The sequence below is a fragment of the Scardinius erythrophthalmus genome (assembly GCF_964197995.2).
Source record: "Scardinius erythrophthalmus genome assembly, chromosome: 5".
Lineage (NCBI taxonomy): Eukaryota > Metazoa > Chordata > Actinopteri > Cypriniformes > Leuciscidae > Scardinius > Scardinius erythrophthalmus.
The window spans coordinates 9,981,206-10,002,840 of NC_138225.1; the positions used below are offsets into that span (position 1 = coordinate 9,981,206).

The following is a 21,635-nucleotide window of genomic DNA, read 5'->3' on the forward strand; positions in this document are numbered from 1 at the left end:
AAGATATAAGCCAGTCAGGTATTCCTGACCCAAGCGGATAGAAGAATGCACCGGGAAAACCGTCCCTAACATTATTCTTTAACAGAGAAGCCAAAACAAGACTCTAGCATTACTTTTGTTCATATCTGAAATCAACTCACATTATAGTCCAAATTAAAAATGTTGGAGAATGGTAATGATGTCACCTGCGAGCAGAAACTTTCCCACAAAGGGAAAAGGAGAAAGACGGGTTTGCGTGCTGCGGCCAAGAGGGACGGGGGAGAAAGATGAATCGCTCCGAGCCGAGGTTGGTATGCCTGAACTAAACGCCCATCTGGTCCATATTACAGAGTTGATAATGATGGGTTAATGTGTCTATCTGTGTTTGTTATGCTTCCCATAGTTTGTGTCAGGAAAATACATTAATTTAATTAAGAGGTCACAGCAAAGCGATAAAAAAGGTAAATGGGTGTTTATAAAGTGAGCTGCGAGGCCTGTATCATGAAATAACCATTAGAAAACCATGATTTACAGATTGCCACACTTTCGTTTTTGAATGATAATCGTATGAACTGAATTTTCCTACAGCTTTCACTGTTCCAGAGAGTTTAAAAACAGAAGTTCTTTTGTTTACTCCAAAAGTCTTGCTAAGTTAGCACGGCTGGCTATCGCTTTTTCACACAAATGCAGAATTTAAATGGTGTGTCTACCCCGTACTCAATCTCGTTCAAATTCAATATGGAAGCATTCATACCAAACACAGCCTTTAGAGTCTGAGAAATGTCATATCATTAGCTTTCATTTATGGAATCTATTCTCCATGGGTTTAGATCCTCTACAATGAACATACAGACATCAAAGAGGTCAGTCTTTATGAACTATCCTTCATTTCTCTGTAGGATTATTGATTCCTGATGGGGTATACAAAGCAAACGGCCATCTATGCACGCAATGTACACACATATGCTAGTCCTGTTGACGATTAACCAAAAATAAACCTCAAAACCTTGCCTTAGGCCCAATGGTGGACTCGAGGACAACATATCTACTTGGTTATACTACATCAAGACCAATAAAGCGTCACAGGAATGAGTCCTAAAACCCAGAAAAGAAATAGAATTTTTGCACTTCTAGATCAATCGTCCCAAAGTCAATAGTTTACAATGTTTTCTCTTGAAAAAGACAGTTGCTAACAAGTTAGCTAAATGGGACTTTCATCTACTCACTAGTCTGCTTCCACAGCCCCGTTGTGTTTATACTCAGGCTCTTACACACTATTCTAACTCAAACTTTCCAACTTGTAGATTTTGAATAAAGACGGAAAGTTGTCAGAAGCTTAGTGTTGGTGGCGTTGAAGTTATGCAAACATGGTGTAGTACTTTAAAGCTTAACTTTAGCTCTTTCCTTCTGGCGATTGAATTTAGGCTTCATTAAAGTTGGGTTTGTTTATGAATATTATTTTGACAAACAAAACATGTAAGAATCTTAAAATTCGTTGGTCATCTTTTTTTATTCTCGAAAATTCAAAGAAATCCTATTGGCTTTTTGTCGAGGGAACCATGGTGATGCTAACTTCCGGCTTGGCCTACAAAAACACGTAATTCCTGTAGCACTTTATTTTAAAGAAAGTTAACCTTGACCATTTTTGGAAGCAATGCAACGGGACACGGGTGCACGATGACTCACAGCGCACTTGGTTGCACAGCCAATTAAAAAGCTAAGTGCGAACGATTTTTGGCAGCAACGGAACGGGATGTTCAAAGCACAGTATGTTGCTTTCTCCAGCATGGACTTGGCAGACTCAACTGACTTCACACTGATCCACTGAAACCAGTTATCATCACTTGTCCACTTGAGCCTGACAATCCAGTACAGATGAGGGGTGTGTTTGCATTTTCCGGCGACAGCGCTTTACAACACACCCCTTTCGCTTTTAATCGCGGTTTTTTTAACATGCACCTCTCAATTTGGCATTACACCTAGTGGACACCTGAACAAAAAAACATGTTGGCACAAGCGCATGAAAAAAGGGAAATCAATACCTAACATTATTGACGATAGCAAAAGGAATTCACAAAGCATCCTGCTTCCTCATTCCAAGACACCCCTTGATAGGGCAGTTGAGTGCTGACAGATGCTGGATACTTGAAGCACGGAGCCTGGTGTGGTGCAGGATGGGTAGTAGGAGGGAGGGCTGTTTAATTGAGAGAAGCGGTAGGAATGTAGGTATTGAATGTGAAGAGATGTGGAGATTCACCTGTGAGTGCTGTCAGCACGTCTCCAACAGCATGCACAGACAGCCATGCTTGATTTACAGTAATCTTTACACACATACAACAACCATCTCTGCCTCACCCTCTAAAATCTTGTCCATCTACATCTGTCAATAGTCAGGAGCGCAGACAACCACCCATAGCCAAATCTTGATCAACAAACGTCTTGCCTTTGCCATCACACACACTGTTGGGATCACACATGCAAAGCGATACGCAAGCGTAATCACTCTTAGTCAAGCCTGTGTGACAGATGCGGCTGCTGAATTCCACCACCACGGCTATCATATCCATGAGCAAGTGTGGAACGGCGGGCCGCCCCAGGCGAACCACTGTTTATCTTTGCTTGATAAAAACCGCAACCCTTTCTTCAGCTCACATACACCATCTTACAGAACACTTCTCTGCAAAATGATGAAACTGAAAGGTTTCTTATCTACACATTTACTAATCAATTTATTTGTCTATTTCACAACGATAAGGAAGGTGAGACGAAAAATGCGCTTCATGACAATATTTAAACAATTTGTACTGTTGCAAGAAATGGGACGAGACAAAAATAACACAACACTATATTAACACTGCATTATTGTTTTTTTTTGAAGACAATATATGACCGTCTAAAACAATCCAATAGTAGACAATATTTTCAGGAATTGACCCGCTTGACACCGAATAAACTCCAGTAAAATGAAGCGGTTTGCTATAGAGTTAATTAATTTACCCAAAAGCATCCTATACAGATATGAGACTAATCAGAGACACACTACCTTTCAAAAGTTTGGGGTTGATAGTGATCGCAAACTTTAAAGGTATACACACCATAAATACACAAGTAATGAGGTTGAGTAAATGATGAATTTTTTGGTTAAATTATACTTTAAGCTTTAAACATTAATAACATGTAAATAATTAATAAAATATCTGAATATTTGGTCAAATTTTGCACTCTCTCAAACTAAAATTCAATTTTTAACAACTAAAATTAGATACCATTTTAGCATCTAAGTCAGAGTAAAACTGACTAAAATACTGTACAAAATGATCATTTTCTTCAAAATTCTAACTTTGACAGAAACAAACGAAAGAAAAAAAGAAAAGAAAACGAATGATGCTGATAGTGTTAGCGTTTTCCGCAGCGTGCGCTTTTCGGCAGCATGTTAAGGTCGGACGGTGTAAGACCCCGTTGCTTCATCTCTTCTCAGCCTTTCGTAGAGCCTCCCACTGTGAACTACTGTTCCTTTTATTGCAGATGTGTTTTTTGTTTGGTTAGCAGCCTGCGGGGTTTTGATGTTTTTATTACCTCTCGCGGGTCGTTCGTCAAGCGGGGCGAGCGAGAGGAGCAGCCACCCGGCAGATACCCCCAGCTCTACCGCCACACAAAAATACGCCTGTGGGAAGAGCTCGCAGCGGCTGTCTGGACGTCACACTGCGCTGCACTTCGGGGTAATTTAAAAGCCCCGGCAGACTCCTTTTCCGAGCTCCTCTTTTTTTAGGCCCTCTCCGCCAAGAATTACATTTTAAATCAAATTTTTTTCGACGTGCAAAATAAACTGAACCGTCGATACAGATCCTATTTTGTGAATAAACGCTTATTACTGCAAATATATTTTGCGTGCTAGACAAAATAGAGAGGAAGAATATTTGGGAATATTTCTAATTCACCCATTCATGTGTAAAAGGCACTGGAAAGAATAACAATCCATGCGCAGGACTGGAGTGTTGTATATCAGAGCTTTTTCACACAGATTTTCTAGCCGAATATGAAATATTGAATCTGTAAGACACTGCAGAGAATATGACCGCTAATGAGGCATTACCTTTCAGATGAGTAAAGTGTTATGCAAGATAAAACACGGCTCTGGTGTGTGCTCATTTTTTAAGAATGCTGTGTAAATATAAATATAAAAGCGTTTGTGTGTGCACAGTATTGTGGGAGAAGAGATGTTTTTGTCACGGGGAAAATCTGGCCTAGACCTACAGTATGACATCAGAGTGTAGCAGAGAGTTGCCAATCTAAAGTAAAAGAGACTGATTTATTATATAACAGACATGAGGAAACTTCAAATTCAAGCCAAATACTTTCCAAGTGTACCAGGAGGTGTGTGTCTACATGGCCACGTACACACTCCTGCTAAATACACTCCAATACTGTTCACGGTCCACTACTAAAGGCTGGAATTCACTACACAACATTTGTTCAGATTTTTGCCGCAATTTGCAGTCTGGACGAGTTGGCAATAGTTGCTAAAGGTTTGCGGCAGTCGGAGTTGACATATTTAGCCAACCGTGCTGAGAATTCCGGGCCGAGAACGGTTTGTAATCGTGCCGCGCTGAACCAAGCTCAGGTGGAAATATAACTGGAACCATTCCTTACAGGTTTTTTGTGCAAAAAGCAGCTTATGGGCCGGAGTTGTTTAGTGTATGACGCCCTGTTTTTCTCTGTAACCAAAGTTGGCAAGTGCATGATGCCTAGTGTTTTAAAATCTGGGCAGATGTAGTGTATTTCAGCCCTAAATCGTTCTGCACACACCTTGTTTGATTAATTACAGTTTGGATTTTAATTAAATCTTTGTAGAGAACTGAACTGAACAACCAGTTGCTAATTGGATAGATGGCAGTTTACTATTAACTGACGAACAATTATAAAAACATCTCTAGTCGCTAATATTACTTTGGCCAAAAATAGCCAACACTAAATGGGTTAAACTGTTGGCATCCTTGTTTCTCATCTACAAAAGACAAAGAAACGACAAAACGTTGCTAAGATTATCATTTTGCAACTGAAAAGGCATTCGCAACCCATTTTACTTAATGTAACTTTTTAAAGTGAAACTAAATGTTTACCAAAAAAAAACAAGAACATGGACCTGAAAAGTGCCCTGTAACAGAATGTGAGTTTGCAGTCAAAAGGGGAGGACTAAAATACCCTGTTAAAATACTGATGCTATCAAATTTTGAGAAGGCTTTTTGACCGAACTTTGAGGCTGAAGGTCAAGTTCACCTTTGAGAGCATCTCGACGCATCTCAATGCTAACGCTTCTTTTCGAAATTTAAAGCAATTTGTGATTATTGCTGTCCTTTATTAAAATAACTCAAACTAAATAACCGCATTAACTATTGGAAAGTTTGGTTTTAGAAAGGCTATATTACTTACAACAGTATCCTGAAGAAATGCATAAATAGCCATTTCTATATTGGTTAACATTGATGCTATTTAACCATTAACCAATAGTCCATAAGACCTTGGTGAAATCAGACAAAAGAGAAAGTCAATTTAGAGGTGTAGCAAGCACGGATCACAAGTGGATGACGCTAATTACAGGTGTAAACGGGGTCTAAAAGTTAAGCTTGTCAACTTTCGAGCACTTCCAGAGGTAGTCGAAAACGCATTAACCCGGATTGCCTTTGTGGTGTAAACGCTCATGTGTTTGAATGCATTCGAAAAGCCACAAAAGACCACCAACTTTCCGCCTGCTGACCAAATGCGTAAACATTATGGGAAGCGCAGTAGCCAGACATGATTTAAACTTTGACTAAAGACGACCTAAGTTTGGTTTGATGATGAAAAACGTACCAAGCACAAAGTTCTCTCACCATTCCTGATTTCTAACACGCACTCGCCTTGTTCAGCGTGGTCTTGCAGCTATCAGAACAGAAAAGAAAGCTGATGCTCGTCTTATGTTTTTCCGTGAGCTTATTGGAGTTAAAAAGTCCATACATTTACACTCCCATAGACCCTCCCCCCTTGAAGTGGTTGAAAGTGGACAAAAGAGACAGATTAAAAAAACTGGTGTAAACGGGAATCATCTCCCTCGTCTACTTGTGATCTGATCGTCCAAAACGCATCTTAATACCAGGTGTAAACAAGGCCTTTGATAATTTCACTGAAAAAAAAACATTCACTGATGAAAAGTTCTCAATAAGAAAAGTTGGTGAGAAAAGTAAAGAGGCTCAGTTTTGTGTTCATGTTAAATTAACCTGAAAGTTTTGCTGGTTGTCAAATGTCCAGGATTGGAGAATCTTCTCTGAAGATCCAGAAATGCCTTTCTGCCTGCATACATCAACGTCTAGACACATGACTGGCTCAGGATGCGCCTTCAGACAGCTGAACGGACGGCGATGGGAAACATCCCATAACACCAGAGAGCCGTCCTCATACCCGGCACACAGAACCGGACCAGAATCAGCCTACATAGAGAGAAACAAACAAAAGATGTGAGGACATGTGAGAATAATGGAGATCCAAGAAAAGGAGTGTAGAAATACTGAAGGGGGAGGTAGAGAGAGGAACAGAGACAAACAGAAGCTCATGGCAGCAGTGTTTATCAGAGGTTATCAGACTGCTCATGCTCTGATGAACCACAGCATTAATCATCTGATGCTGCCTTTAGCCAATCACAGGACATGTCACTGTACACTTCATTAGAGCTTCATTATATACATGTGGTTATAATGTACACAATCATACTGTGTGTGTGTATTTAAATGTATGTGTATGTGTGTATGTATGTATGTATGTGTGTATGTATGTATGTGTATGTATGCATGTATGTGTGTGTATGTATGTGTATATATATATATATATATATATATATATATATATATATATATATATATATATATATATGTATGTGTGTGTATGTATGTATGTATATGTATATATATACACACACATATAAATACACATATATACATACACAAAGTATTTTAGTAAATATATATTGGTGAATATTATTGTAATAGCACCGTTTCTGCATTAAAAATTATTGAATTTCATCCTTGTGTTAATTTAGTTAAAACAGTGTGGATAATCAACATTATATAAAAAATATATATAATATAATATAATATAATATAATATATAAATAAATAAATACTCAACATTTTAGAGCAAATATGGAGATATCAAATGTCATCAAATAGTTGAAAAAAAGAGAGAATATTTTGCTATATCACCCAGCCCCAAAAAAGTTTTAGATATACAATACATGAAATAAAATAAGAATTGCTCAACATTTCAGAGCAAATACATAAACAGAGATATATTAAATATTATATATTTTTTTGTGGCCAATAACACCCAGCCCTACTCTACAGCTCTAGTGAGTGAATAAACAGACAAGTAGACAGACATATTTGCAAACCATAAACAGAAAAGTCTCTGAAAAATATTTGCATATAACACCCATAACTGCTTGAACACGTCACTACAAATCTTCGCTCTGAGCCCTCGGTCATTTTATACCGCCACAATCAGTGTGACCTCTAACTTCCTGTAACACTCTCAGACCTTTTTTCACTTAACCTAAAAAAAAAGCGACAGCTCAGGTGCATGTGCTTGTTTGTTTACTCAGATTTACAGCACCTCCGAGGTTCCCCGCTCATTATCTGCAAGGAGAAGCGCTCGAGCTACATGGCTACACGCAGTATACTGTCTCATAAATCAGTTTAGCGGATAAAAGCAGAATGAGGGAGCTGATAAAAGCCTACACTCTCATAACTCAGAACAGAGCTGCAGGCGTGCTGTCTACAAAACAAGATTTACAACGGAGGTGTCCTTCCCCTCCTTTCTCAGATACACAACGAATACACACACACACACACACACACACCCCTCCTCCAGAAGATCATTCATCTCCTTGTGCAAGTGACAACACAGCGGTGCCATTTACCACACTTGGTTTACACTACGTTGTGTATGCATCAATCACAATAAAAACACTTGTTAAATAATATTACACTTTTATTGGGTTTTCTTATCATTTTTTAGAAACAAGAAACACTGTAATAAATACTTAAACTACAGTTCAAATGTTTGGAGTCAGTATGATTTTTAAAGAAATTAATACTTTATCCAGCAAGGATGCATTCAATTAACTAAATGAAAAGTGACAGAAGACTATGCTACAATAAATGCTGTTCTTACATTCAAAGAATCCTGAAAAAAAAGTACCAGTTTCCACAAAAATCTTAAGCAGCACAACCGTTTTCAACAGTGTTAATAATAAGAAATGTTTCTCGAACATCAAATCAGCATATTAGAATGATTTCTGAAGGATCATGTGACACAATATTTCACAATATTTTAGTTTTTCCTGATTTTTTGATAAATAAGAGATTTTCCTCATTCTTACTGACCCAAACATTTGTAACAGTAATGTTCAATGATATAAACAAGACAAACACACAAAGACAAACACACAACAAAATTACATGAATTAATAAAATAAATAAAAGGTGGCAGACTGTTTTCGCTTTGGGTTTTACCTACAGAAGGATGAGGAATCTTTACAAATCATGTGCCCTTGGGCAATGGTAGTGTACTTGGTACAGGCAAAGCTGGCAAGGGAAAAATTCTTTCCATATGTGTAAGGGCCCAAAAGTTGGGACTCATTTTCCCCCTTCTCCGCCTCGTCTTTTTTCGCAAAGACTGTCCTCTCATAGTATATTTCTTTTTCCTGCACCGCTTAAACAAAATTCCCCCTCGAATCACTAATGCCATGTAAACACATCACCGTGAAAGTGTATTAGGATGAAATAAAAAATAAAACAACTGGAAATCAATCCCCAAGCCTCATAGACAGTTGTTAAGCATTACCGTCTGTTGCCCTCTGGCCCCTGCACTTCAGTTAAGTGTAGGTGCTCCCTGATTGATGATGTCACAGGTCAAGGGTCATGGAACCCTGGGTAGACACCTAATTCATTATATCCTCCATGGCTGGTCTACAAGAGGGCGCTTTAGCCGGATTAGGACTCGAGCTTCAGGGAAAGATTCATCATCCCAACAGCTGCATCAGATGGATGCTCCAGACTGAAGCCACAACAGAACGGAGGGGAGGAGAGGAGAGCGGTGGCGTTCCACTGGATGGCAACAAGTCGCCATGCACCAGCGAAGCCCCCGCTGAGTGGGAAACCACAGAGTTGATCCCGGCAGAGACCCTCCTCGCATCTCTGGGGGCTTTCAAAGGAAGACCGGGAGAGAGGAGCTCCTCAAGGTCAAGTCGTGTGAAGGACTGTGGGTGGCGTGTGTGTAAGCCACACCTGAGCAAGGGCGAACAGATGTGCTACAGGGTTACAAGAATATGCAACACGCTGATGAAAGCGAAAGCGGTTTACGGGGCTATAATGAGGAGTACAAAGAAACGCAAACGCTTAGGGAGAGGACATATGGAGCAGAGCTGGTGGAGGGTGATGTCAGGGGGATTTTAATGGATATCTGAACATCACTGCATCCCTGACATCAGGCTTGTCCAATCTCACCCAGTAGGCTTACATGTGCAGTTATAATTAAGCAACACCAGAGGGGCTTTTTATTTTCATAGTCAATCTGTATACTATATATCGGTCCAAGTAACAGATATATGTAGATAAGCTGGAGGAAGCTAAGCTACAATTACATTATCTGCCTATTCAACTTCACAATGGACTGGTACAATTTTAGTATGATTAACGCATTTAAATCATACACAAACACACAATATGTTGAATTGAATACGAAAAGTGCAAGTAAAATAAGGAAGCGATGATACTAAAACTGACCAATTCATAATTATTTAATTGTTATGGTCAATTACTGGTAAATAATAATAAAAAAACCACACTAAAAGACAGTTTTAAAAAGCTATAAATGAATGTTGCCATTAGAAAATTACTCAGCATAATTTAAAGAATGAAAGGAATTAAATTTGAGATGCTGATGGTGATTTAAGTGAGTGCTAAAAAATAACTACTGTAAACAATTAAATATCCAATATTGACTGCAGTTTATATTTTCAGCTTACATTTTGTGTGATTTTGTCATTATATTAGCTATTTTTTTAAATATTTCTATCTAGCTTTCATTTATTTTTATTTTAGTAATTTTAGTACTTCAACTTATTTTATTTCAGTTAGTGGGCCAAGGCAACATTTAAAATTTTCGTTTAGGTTTTCATCTAATATTTATACTTTATTTCAGTTAACAAAAATGAATTAAAAATTGTTTTTAATAGTTTTAGTTAACAAAAACACTGAATTGATCAACAGGGAAATAAATTAAAAATCACGGTTGCACTTTAGTTTACAGTACGTGCACTTACATGTACTTGGTTTACTTAAGGAAGTACTGGGTAATATAAGGTAACTACATGGGTTAAGGTTAGGTTTAGGGGAAGGTTCAGGGTGAGTACCTAGTTAATACCCAGTTATTGCAATAAGTACAAAGTATGTACATAGGGAACAGGACAGTAAAATAAAGAGTAACACTTTATTTTAGTGTCCTTGTTACGTATGTTAAATGTACTTACCATACTGATAACGGTGAATTATGCATAATTACATGCAACCAACCCTCAACCAAACCCTAATCCTACCCTAAACCTATAGTAAGTACATGTAGGTAATTATTACTATATGATTATACTGTAACAATGACACCTTAAAATAAAGTGTTACCAAATAAAGTGCCTACAAAATCCCCAATATCAGCCACCGATGTCAGTACAGTATATCATGCATCTCTAATTGTACAGCGCTGACTGAGACGCTTCTAACCAATCATAAGCCACGTGGATCTATAAGAACAAAGAAGAGGGAGACAGTCAAAAAGTGCCAAGTGAGTTTCAAGCCAAACCCCAAAAAAACATTACTTAATATGGCATTTAATCCGTTCCGATAGTCAGAAAGACAATAAATCTGTTTTATTGGAGACGTGTTCAAAGAGAAGAGTGAGGAGGATAGCGATCATCTGTGTGTGTGTGTGTGTGTGTGTGTGTGTGTGTGTGTGTGTGTGTGTGTGGTTGAGGAAACGGCAGTCTGCACCAGCAGGGATCATGAGGATAACAAGACAACCGCTTCATGATTGATTGACGCCGGGAGCGAGCAATGTGTTACAGCCGCTGGGGAAGTGACCGGGCCAAGTGTGCCCACACTGAGAGAGGACTGCTTAACACGTTCACGCTGGGTTCCTCATCTGGGTAGACGGGTACCTCTGAACTGAGCATGACAGTAACAGATCTCCCTGTCTGAGCAAATGAAAGACGACAGCTTGGAGCGATTCACTGCCGCCCAGGGTCCTGCTGTTAGATGTCAGCACCTACCTGTGGGGCGCCCCATTAATACTTCATAATTATCAATTCTAATCGAGGCAGGCGGCACTAAGAGCCCCACTGTCTACACAAGACAGGCAGAAAGGATGAGGGAATGTTGGTGAAAAACAAACAGAATTACAACACAGATAAAACCAGCCAAAACGCCTGAGGCCAGAGCCGTCTTCATCAAGCGCTTTGATTAGCGCTGCCAATTAACTGCGAGGAAACTCCTCCTTTCTGTCAACTGACCTGAGATCAACTCAGGGTACAGATGGAAAACTCGTAAATACTAGAAAAGAGATATTAATTATCAGTGAAAATAATTATAGGTCTCGTTATTGGAAGCAAAAAAAAAACCAACACACACATGGGCAGCTGATATATGGCACTGAAGCAAAGTTGTTCCAAACACTATGATTACAGTGCAGCGGGGGTAGAGGGGGGAGGAAAAGCCCGGACAGGTCGCAGCCATAAATCAGATAAGTTCTGTTGCTTTACACACTTGCCAACTGCTCAGTTACCCTGTGAGCTCTTGGTTTGCTTGTCAGTACCTCAAAAGGCAACACTTGGCAATGCCAAAATTTAAAACGACAACTATTACAAACCTGGGAAAATCTGACACAGCTTCTAAAGTGGGGGAGGGGGATTCATTTATAAAGCCACTAAACTTTATCATCACACATTATATTGTTGAAAGGCTATTATATTTTGTGCAGGCAATTAGCTTTATTTGTTGTAAATGTAAATGCCTATACCTATAAATACCTATTGTGGTATATATACTGACGCCCCCAACTCGTAAACTCGGGAAAAGCAAGAGCTTCCCATTTATATTTATGACATTGTGGTGATGTTCATGTGTGTTCAACTCGTGAAAACTATCTTTTCTACATGACTTGAATGCACTATAACTACTGTACTTTTTTAACATTAGAATGGTGCAAGTAATCCATTAAACCTCAACAGTGCAAAAAGATATTTTAAATATACTCCCAGTTAAAAATCCTAATTTATTTATAGATTTATAATCTAAAGTTAATGAAAAATGTAATAGACTAATAATGTCAGCATTACATAAAACAAATCACTTTCATTCTCCATAATTTATATAGTGGTGGCTGATTTTTAATAGATTTTTTTTTCCCAAGCACACTTTCGGACATATGTAGGGGAGTGTCGTGACTCTTACCTGCCACATCTTCATACACATGAGCATCCCCAGCTTTGAATCTGGTTTGAGAGAGCACACTGGAGACCAGCTCCTCATATCCACCACGCTCACCTGAAAAAAAATATCATACACATTAAAAGCTTCAAATTTTCAGTGTTGTAAAACATTCTTCTAACTTTACAGGAGTCACCACTATTAATGTTGAAATACTGCAAGTTGAATGCACATCCAGACTAAAATTAGTGATACCCTCCAAATAATTTATATTCAAAAGAATGCACTGCACAGGTGTGTATGAGACAACAGTCCTGTTAGTTTGCCATGATGCATGTTCACAGGTGGTAAGTGAGTGCAGACAACATTGGGCTGGTTGCCAGCAGCTTCCCACTTTCCTGCACTCTGCCTGTCTCGACTCGTTGGACTCCAAACAGAGGCAATTGATTTAAAACACAACAGTTTCCAACACAGAAGGGACACGACCATTAATAATAATAATAATAATAATAATAATAATAATAATAATAAGTAACTGACCCACTAATGTTTCTGACTAACAACATAAAAATGGTGTGAAGAGCATTGGTGAACGTGCATAGCAATTGTCTCAAAATGCCCAAAATGTCAGAATGCCATTGCATTTAACAACAAAATATCAAAACAAGAGGCATTTGCGAATGAATGATGATATACAATTGACCTCAAGGTGATTTTTAGTGGATGTATGAAGTCAGTTCTCCTCAAGTTCATACAGAACTAACCACAGGTGGAGTCCATCACATTATCCATGAACATGATCTAGTAGTGTTTGACACCCAGAAAGTTTCCTTTATCCACTTTATCTCAATTTTGAACACGTTTTGGTGACATCTTATGCTTGAAAAGTGTGCTTGGTTTAATATTTTATCTAATGCAATGACTTTCAATGTTTTTTAATGGTGTTTAAGTGTCCAAATGCTTCTGGGGTCACTGTATATGACATACACACAATGTATTAACCCCTGAGTAACTGGTCCAGGCCCATATGTCTTAGGCTGATTGCAGAGGCAGCCATGATTAAGAATCATTCTAATCAAGTTCAATTTAACATCTCTGACTTCAGACCAATTCATATTTTAACACTAAGACACATCTGTACGTTCTACATGTGTTTACGCCTGTAACTATAAACAGTAGAGAAGGGCAGCTCTCATCCCCCCAGGTTAAAGAGAGAGAGAGAGAGTCGATAAATAACAGTGAGTCTATTAATTAAAGCCCTACACTGTCAGCCTCATTGGAACGCTAAACATGAAAGCCTCCAAAAACACCGGAAGACACAGATGAGGTTGAGTTCCGGACTCCCAGCATGCCTTGCAGCATTGTTATTTGTTTTAAGAGACGTATAGTGGTGTAGTTTGCCTGCAGTTATCTTGTGACGGTTATTACCTTGACAGGCTTTTGACAAGGCCTTCATTAGTTAGTACAAGGTGGGAGGGGGATGTAAGAGTGCTGTAAATGCCAGACCTAATGTTTCCATATGCTTGAGCACTATGGGGAAAAGAGTACACTGGGTAGTGCACACTACATTGCATATCAAGTTATATATACTCCTATACCCCTTTTTCACCAAAATGGTAGATATTTAAACTATGGAAGTTTGTTTCCGCCACAGAATAAAAACAAAATACAATAACTGCGACTTTATATCTCGCAATTCTGACTTTATATCTCACAATTCTGACTTTATATCTCACAATTCTGAAAAAAAAAGTTGTCAGAATTGCGAGATATAAACTCACAATTGCGTGTTATAAATTCAGAATTGCGAGACATAAACTTGCAATAGTGAGAAAAAAAAAGTCAGAATTGTGAAATAAAAAGTCAGTTCGCTTTTTAATGTTTTATTCTGTGACAGAAAAAAGCTTCCGTAATAAACACTTAATATCAAAAATTATTTTAACTACTGTATACATTTATTAATTTCATATTTTTATTATTATGTATTTAAATAAACATGTATTGATTTTTTTTAAATACATATAAATATAAAAATTAAGATTATTTATAAATATAAATATAAATATATATATATATATATATATATATATATATATATATATATACACACACACACACACACACACACACACACACACATATATATACATATATATATGTGTGTGTGTGTGTGTGTGTGTGTGTGTGTGTGTGTGTGTGTGTGTGTGTATATATATATACATATATGTATATACACACACACACACACACACACACACACACACACACACACACACACACACACACACACACACACACACACACACACACACACACACACACACACAGTACAGTATATAGAAAATAAAATGGGAATTTGAACAAATGGATTTTTATTTCTCAGCTGGATGAGGACAAAAATTTGGCAATGTGACAAAAATGGAAAATGTGGCTTGGAGCATCGACCGCTGACTGACGTCACCTTTGTTGATTGTAACGGTAGCGATCTAGTTCGGTTTTGTTTCAATATAACAGTGGCTGGGGGCATGGAGTGATGAAATAAAGAGGAAGGGCGATGCATTTGGAGCATTTGGAGCATTGCAGGGAAAAGGACGAGGATAACGGCAATATTGAAGCTCTGTGTTAGGTCTGGCTGCAGGACTGCTGGTAGCTGAAGCATGGTAAATGTAGATCGAGTGACAGCTCAAGCTCTCTCAAGTGAGTAACTGGCAGACTGAACAGTGAAACATGAATCTGGATGCAATAAAAGCCAGGACAGAGCAGAACTCACACTCTCTGTTCTCTGTTGTCTGCTTGACTGCCCAAATCACACCTCCGGTTTGACTGAATCTTACCTAAAATGACCACTACCCAACTAGTATCAACATGATTTAAAAAAGTCATAATAACACTTGCCAAAATTACAGTAGTACCAGATTAAAATAATTCTAACTAGTAGTGGTTTAACATACAGTACCTGCAATGCTTGGTTATTGGTCAATATTTAGCTATTTTGAAATCTGATATTGAATTATATATGAAACTGCTTGGTTAATTAATTAAAAATACACTAGCATTCAAAAGTCTGAGGTTGGTAAGATTTGTGGGCAGTAAGCAGCCATTTTCACTGCGGCACCCGGGGAGTGATTGGGGGTTAGGTGCCATGCTCAAAGGCACCTCAGTCATTTCCTGCCGGTATTTAGAATCGAACCCACAACCTTTGGGTTACCAGTCTGACTCTCTAACCATTAGGCCATGACTGCCTCTAAAATAAACAAACCTGTGGTTTGCCCAGGGCGACATTCAAGCAAGAACTGCCACTGCCATTGAATTATAGAATCTTTTTATTGGTCACTGGCTAAAATCCAACTATTGATGACAGTACCTTAAGCAACTAAATTTATTCCGGAGTGTTGGTGGGCACTGTCCTGAGATGTGTGTGATGAAGCTATTATCTCTGCAGTCACTAACCTCCTCCATATGTTCTGTGGGGTGGGCCAGTAGAGCGGATCCGGGCCGGGACTCCAGCAGAGAGCACTGACTGAACCCCACACTGCCCGTGAGGACAGAGTCCGTCACTGTGCTGCGGTCTTCGGACAGATCCCACACACACACCCGCATGTCTCGACCCTGACTGACAGCCACAGAAACAAACACACGCACAGCAGAACAAAAACACAAACCTATCATAGCAATCACACTGAATATCACAAATGAATTGAACCAGTTTGGCCAGATGGCATGAGCATCACAGCTTAACATATTTGATGCATGCGTTTTAGATGGTCACATAATAATGCACAGTTTGATAGGCTACGCAGTGACACACATCTTAGGCCCTGTTTATACCTAGTATTAAGATGCATTTCGGTTGATCGGATCACAAGCGGATGGCGCTAAATTCCAGAGGTAGTCGAAAACGCATTCGACCAGATTGCTTTCATAGTGTAAATGCTCATGTGGTCAAAAGCGTTCGAACAGCAAAAAAATCCACCAACTCTCTGCCTACTGACTTAACGCGTAAACATTATGGGAAGTGCACTAGCCAGACGGGATTTAAACTTTGTCAGCTTGAGACCCAAGTTTGGTTTGAAGGCGAAGAACTTGCCAAGCACAAAGTTCTCTCACCATTTCTAACTGGCGATCCGATCGACCAAAAACACATCTTAATACCAGGTGTAAACAGGGCCATACCCCCCTCTCCTCTACCTGATGAGCCTGCTGCTGCTGTCTTTGAAGGTGTGGAGCCAGATAACAGAGTTCCCGGCATGGCTCTCTAAAACATGTTCTGCTCTCCTAGTGGTCAGGTTCCAGACATGGATTGCACCTTTACCTGACCTAAAGCACACAAGCATCAAGATTACCATAAACATGGCAGTTTTAAGGCAACCAAAATGTTGAAAATGTTGAAAATCAACTCATATAATAAGTTGGCACCAACCCAGAGTAGAGAAATGGAGGTCCATCTCCACCACAGCAGAAGTGAAGGGTGTTCACTGCGGCCCCTGAACCCCTCAGGATGTACAGCGGGTCTGGAGGAGGGCGGGACATCACCACAGTAACATCAGTGATCTTTATCCTAGGATTTTGTAGCAGTTTGCCTAAAAAAAAAAAATCAAGTCCTGACATTCAAAAAGATTAGAAAAATGTATCGACCACATGACCAGCACAGGTGGAATTTGTTTACACAACTTACTCATAATTATTAGCACCAGCCCCTATGAATACACTGATATCTCTTGGTTAACACTGTAAACACTAAAGGCCTTTTGGCAAAAGGAAGATGTGATCATGTTATTTTTTTCCCTTGTCTTCCTTCTCCTTTGTAAACCCTCTTGCTCAATACGTCATAAATCATAGCGAGACAACTTAATCACTGTAAACAGACTGGAAACAGTCTTTTTAATTTTTATTTTCATCAACAGCAAAAAAAAAAAAAAAAGGGTTTCAAAGCACATGCGAGCGCAAACAGCGCTGATGGCTGCAGGGAGGGCCACAGTGGAGATGCAACAGACCACAAAAATCCAGACGAAAATTAGACGATTAGATGTCAGCGACAAATCCCTTTCAAACGGCCGCAAAAAGCTACATCTGTTGAGGTCGTCATAAAAGAAAACGTTCAAAATTTGACACATTGATGTGGTTTTGAACCTGCAAGACGTCATAAGATGTCAGTTTCAAGTTTCGACTCACCTTAGAAATGCTTCAGGTACTTGACACTGAGAAAAGTTTCATAACCATAATATTAGTAATTAAACCATTTAAAAGGGAAGCGAAAATTAAACTGAAACACAATTAAACAAAAATAACTACATAACCACAGACTGAGCCAGGTTTGTCCTTTGAGTGGTGACTGATATTGCTGATTTAAGATATGGAGCCGCTCGGTTAATGAAGACCCTTCTGCTCAGTGTCATCTCTGGTCACCTCTGCCCTTGCGCTGAAACCGGACCCACAGGTATTTTGGGGTAGCTCATTTCGGAAGGTTAGTGGTTAAATTGTGCATGTTAATCTGTCAAGCGGAGATTCTTCACTGCCCTACCTTCCTAATTAAGAGTCGAGCCCCCAGCCGCCCCATATGAACCCCTCACAAAGGGGACAGTCACTAAACGCCCCTCTAGTTTCTTACAGGAGAGCTGGGAGGGAGGCAGTGGGATTAGAACCCGTGACTATCAGTCGCCATCAGGCCTGTATAGGAGCCAGACCCTGTCTACTGCACATATAGGGGTTGAAATTAAAACTCTGGTTTGGGGAACTGCCTATCCAGCTGAATTAGATCTTAAACTAAAGCCATTTACCTTAATAGTGCAGTTAGAAATGATTTAAAATGGCCAAAAAATTGCAATAGGGCCTTTAACTTGCTAACTCTGACCCCCTTTTTTGAGCATAGATCTGAACTTAAATTCATGAATGCTTTGGAATACAGGTTGGTCTCTTTTTAAAGAAGACACTCAGAACTTAGATTGTTCGATTGGAACTTGCATACACAATACTGAAACAAAGTAAATTTAAATGTATATTGTAAAAAGTGCTTTACAAATAAATATGACTTGACTTTACACACATATAATTATACAAACATGACAATTTGGCTTAAAGAGCAGTGAAGGTCTCCAGCCACAAGGGGATCATGGGTAAGTAAGGAATACTAATACATCTTAAACTAGCTTAAGTTAGCAAGCAGTTCGCCTAAAAAAAAAAAAATCCTGACATTCAACAAGTAGTACTGTTTCCCTTTTTTGAACATTGCCTTTCATGCAGTGTGTAATATAGCTGTATGTGAAAACATCGCCAAAGTTTTAAAGATATATTTGTACGACAAATAATTGTTTTTTCTCCTAAAAGAAAGAACTGATTCTGAACTGTTGAAACTGCAATTCCAGTCTCACTTCCTGTTACATACCTACACAAAAAATGTAACAAATTCGCATAATGCCAGCAAATGTTCTTCATAGGCTGCCTGCGAACGTCGTAACTTTGACCCACTCTCAAACACTGTAGTAGTAGCTGAGGCCTGGAAAAGTTTGATTTGTGTTGTCGATATGCACTTTGCAGGCATTTCAAAAGTCAAGTCAAATCAATTCACATTTATTTATATAGCCTTTTTAGAATACAGATCGTTTCAAAGCAGATTTACAGAGATAACAGGAAAAAAAATGCAAAAAAGTTTGTTTCCAGAAGAAAATAGCCTCACAGTCTGGCTTAAGTAAGTTCAGTGATGTTTGATTTTTGTTTAAAAAAAGTTATTTAGTTATTTTATATATATATATATAGCAGAGCAGAATGGAGAAGAAAAACCTTAGGAGAACCCAGGCTCAGTCGGGGTGGCAGTTCTCCTCTGGCCAATGAACGAACAGTGTATGATTATGATTAAATTGTCAAAACCATGAGGACTCTCGCTGGAATTGAAACAGAAAAACCGACGCCATCTTTCGTATCATTGTGTATAGAGCTGGTAAGTCCCGCCCCTTCCGCTAACCCCAAGTGGACCTCTAGGTTGAAAAATCGTCAATGCAAGTGAATGGAAGAAAATAATTATTTTCTGGTCCCGTTTGAATTGTGCCATGAATGTGAACATATGTTGTCTGTGAATTTTTAATATAAGTTTTCGTGTAAAGAATGCTACAATTTAGCGGGTAGAAGTTTGATACGGTTAGACTTTGTGTGAGAGCACTTTGTGGACTACAACTCTCGACGCGTTTGAAACGTCAACACCACTAGCACACGGACACTAGCTCACGGATCCCGCTAAACATGGCTGTGTCTTTGGTGCACTTCATCGCCTTCTTTCAGGGAGAGGACAAAATCGTTGAGGTTGGCGAAAACCACGGGTAAGTCAACTTTATGGGGTGACGTCACATAGGCGACATGTAGTCTTTCTCGTTATGTCTTTTCCACAACTGCTAGCCGAAGAATCATACCATATACTGTCAAACTCGTAACATGAAAATTATGATATAGAAAATTCACAGACAACATGTTCACATTCATGGCAAAATTCAAATGGGACCAGAAAATAATTATTTTCCCCCATTCACTTGCATTGACGATTTTTCAACCTAGAGGTCCACTTGGGGTTTTACGGATGGGCGGGACTTACCAGCTCTATACAAGGAGGAAGCCTGATATTTTGATATGGTAATACGCATTTCCTTTCCAACACGTGCTGTGAGCTGTAGACCAATCACAATAGACTGGGCTGTCTGAAAGAAGGGGTTTAGAGAGACTGAATTTTCGAACAAACCATTTTAAGACTCTTTGAGAAATGAGGTGATGTAGACTTTATTATGGGAAAATTAAAGTGTTTTTTGACCTTGAATGGGATGCATGGAAATTGATTGTAGAAGGCCTCCTGGGCTACAAAATAAAATTAAGAATTTCAAATAGGATAATATAGGCACCTTCAACTTTAATAACTCCCCCAACCAAAAAAAAAAAAAAAAAGAAAAAAACCTGGAGGAATGCACTATCGGACGATCGTCCATATGACAGTGAGGTTTTCATAGGTTTAAAGAGGATTAACATGCCCGTATTGTGAAGTTCACTGACACACGGGTCTGGAGACGCATATTCTCGTTGTGCAAACACGACGCATCAAAACATACCTCTGCCATACGGTGCTGTCAGTCAGAGATAGAGAGAAGTAAAGATATGGATGGAGTGGAAAAACAGGCTGAGGAACTAGGCCAAAGAGTCAAGAAAGATCATTATTTCATAGAGGATAGAGACATGGATGGAGACAGAGGAGAGCAGAACGCATAGTGTTATGGGGGTGTTCATTTGCTGGCATTATTAAAATTGGATAATGTATATTTCAAGGGATACGTCTCCCAAAAATAAAGATTTCATCGCCATTTATTATAAACTTATTTTGAAACTATATCGGGTGCAAACAACATTGATTGGACCCCATTGATTTTCAATTGTATGGACAAAAAACAAATCATATATATATATATTTTATATCATACAACATCAGGGTTAATAAATTATTATTTTTTTTTAGGTTGAACTATCCATTTGAGTAAAAATTACACAAACAAGAGTGAGAGAGTGTGATAAAGCTTTTCTACAAAACTTTTGATATCAATTACCTGACATTTCAGACAATATTTGTTTATTTTTTGCTGTTAACAAAAATACTCGAGTTACAATGTTGCAAAACAGAGAATAGGAATTCTATATAGCAAATAAACAAGTGGAGTGAATCATACAACAGTGAAAAAGTTCCCGTGCTGTTGTGAAACTCTTGTTTTCCATAATTAGCCTACTTGTCACAAGTTATCCCATTAAATTAGTGGACTGTATCTGTTATATTTATTGGCATTACAGCATCCATCAGCCAACATGCTCTCTAGATATCTGAATCAGCCAATAAAAACCCCATATTGGTCAACCACAGCACTAACCAGTAGACTATTAAGAGAAGACTACTTCATTTACCACAGTTGAGTTTTACCACTTTACTCACACTGACGTTTCAGGAACGCCCAGAACATAACTCTCATTGAACATAAGCTATGAAATTAGCGCTTTAATTTAGCAAGTATACATTAAATTGATCAAATGTGTAAAGACATTCACAAAAAGATTTGCATTTCAAATAGATGCTGTTCCTTTGAATGTTCTATTGGAAAATATTAGATACCACAACTGTTTTCAACATTA

The 21,635-nt window shown here is 38.7% G+C and overlaps 1 protein-coding gene across 3 annotated transcripts in view; it reads right to left on the minus strand.

Annotated features, from left to right (window-relative positions):
• gnb1l (guanine nucleotide binding protein (G protein), beta polypeptide 1-like) overlaps nucleotides 1-21,635 on the minus strand; it is a 135,314-nt gene that overhangs the window by 107,925 nt on the left and 5,754 nt on the right. For all 3 annotated transcript variants that reach the window (XR_014030132.1, XM_081364586.1, XM_081364585.1), the window contains exons 2-6: nucleotides 16,909-17,068; nucleotides 16,677-16,805; nucleotides 15,939-16,101; nucleotides 12,513-12,605; nucleotides 6,234-6,443 (exon numbers count right to left, since the gene is read on the minus strand). Coding sequence is in view for 2 of the 3 variants with exons in the window: in XM_081364585.1 (XP_081220711.1) it covers nucleotides 6,234-6,443; nucleotides 12,513-12,605; nucleotides 15,939-16,101; nucleotides 16,677-16,805; nucleotides 16,909-17,068 (755 nt within the window). In the remaining variant the exon portion in view is untranslated. The remainder of the gene's footprint in view (nucleotides 1-6,233; nucleotides 6,444-12,512; nucleotides 12,606-15,938; nucleotides 16,102-16,676; nucleotides 16,806-16,908; nucleotides 17,069-21,635) is intronic.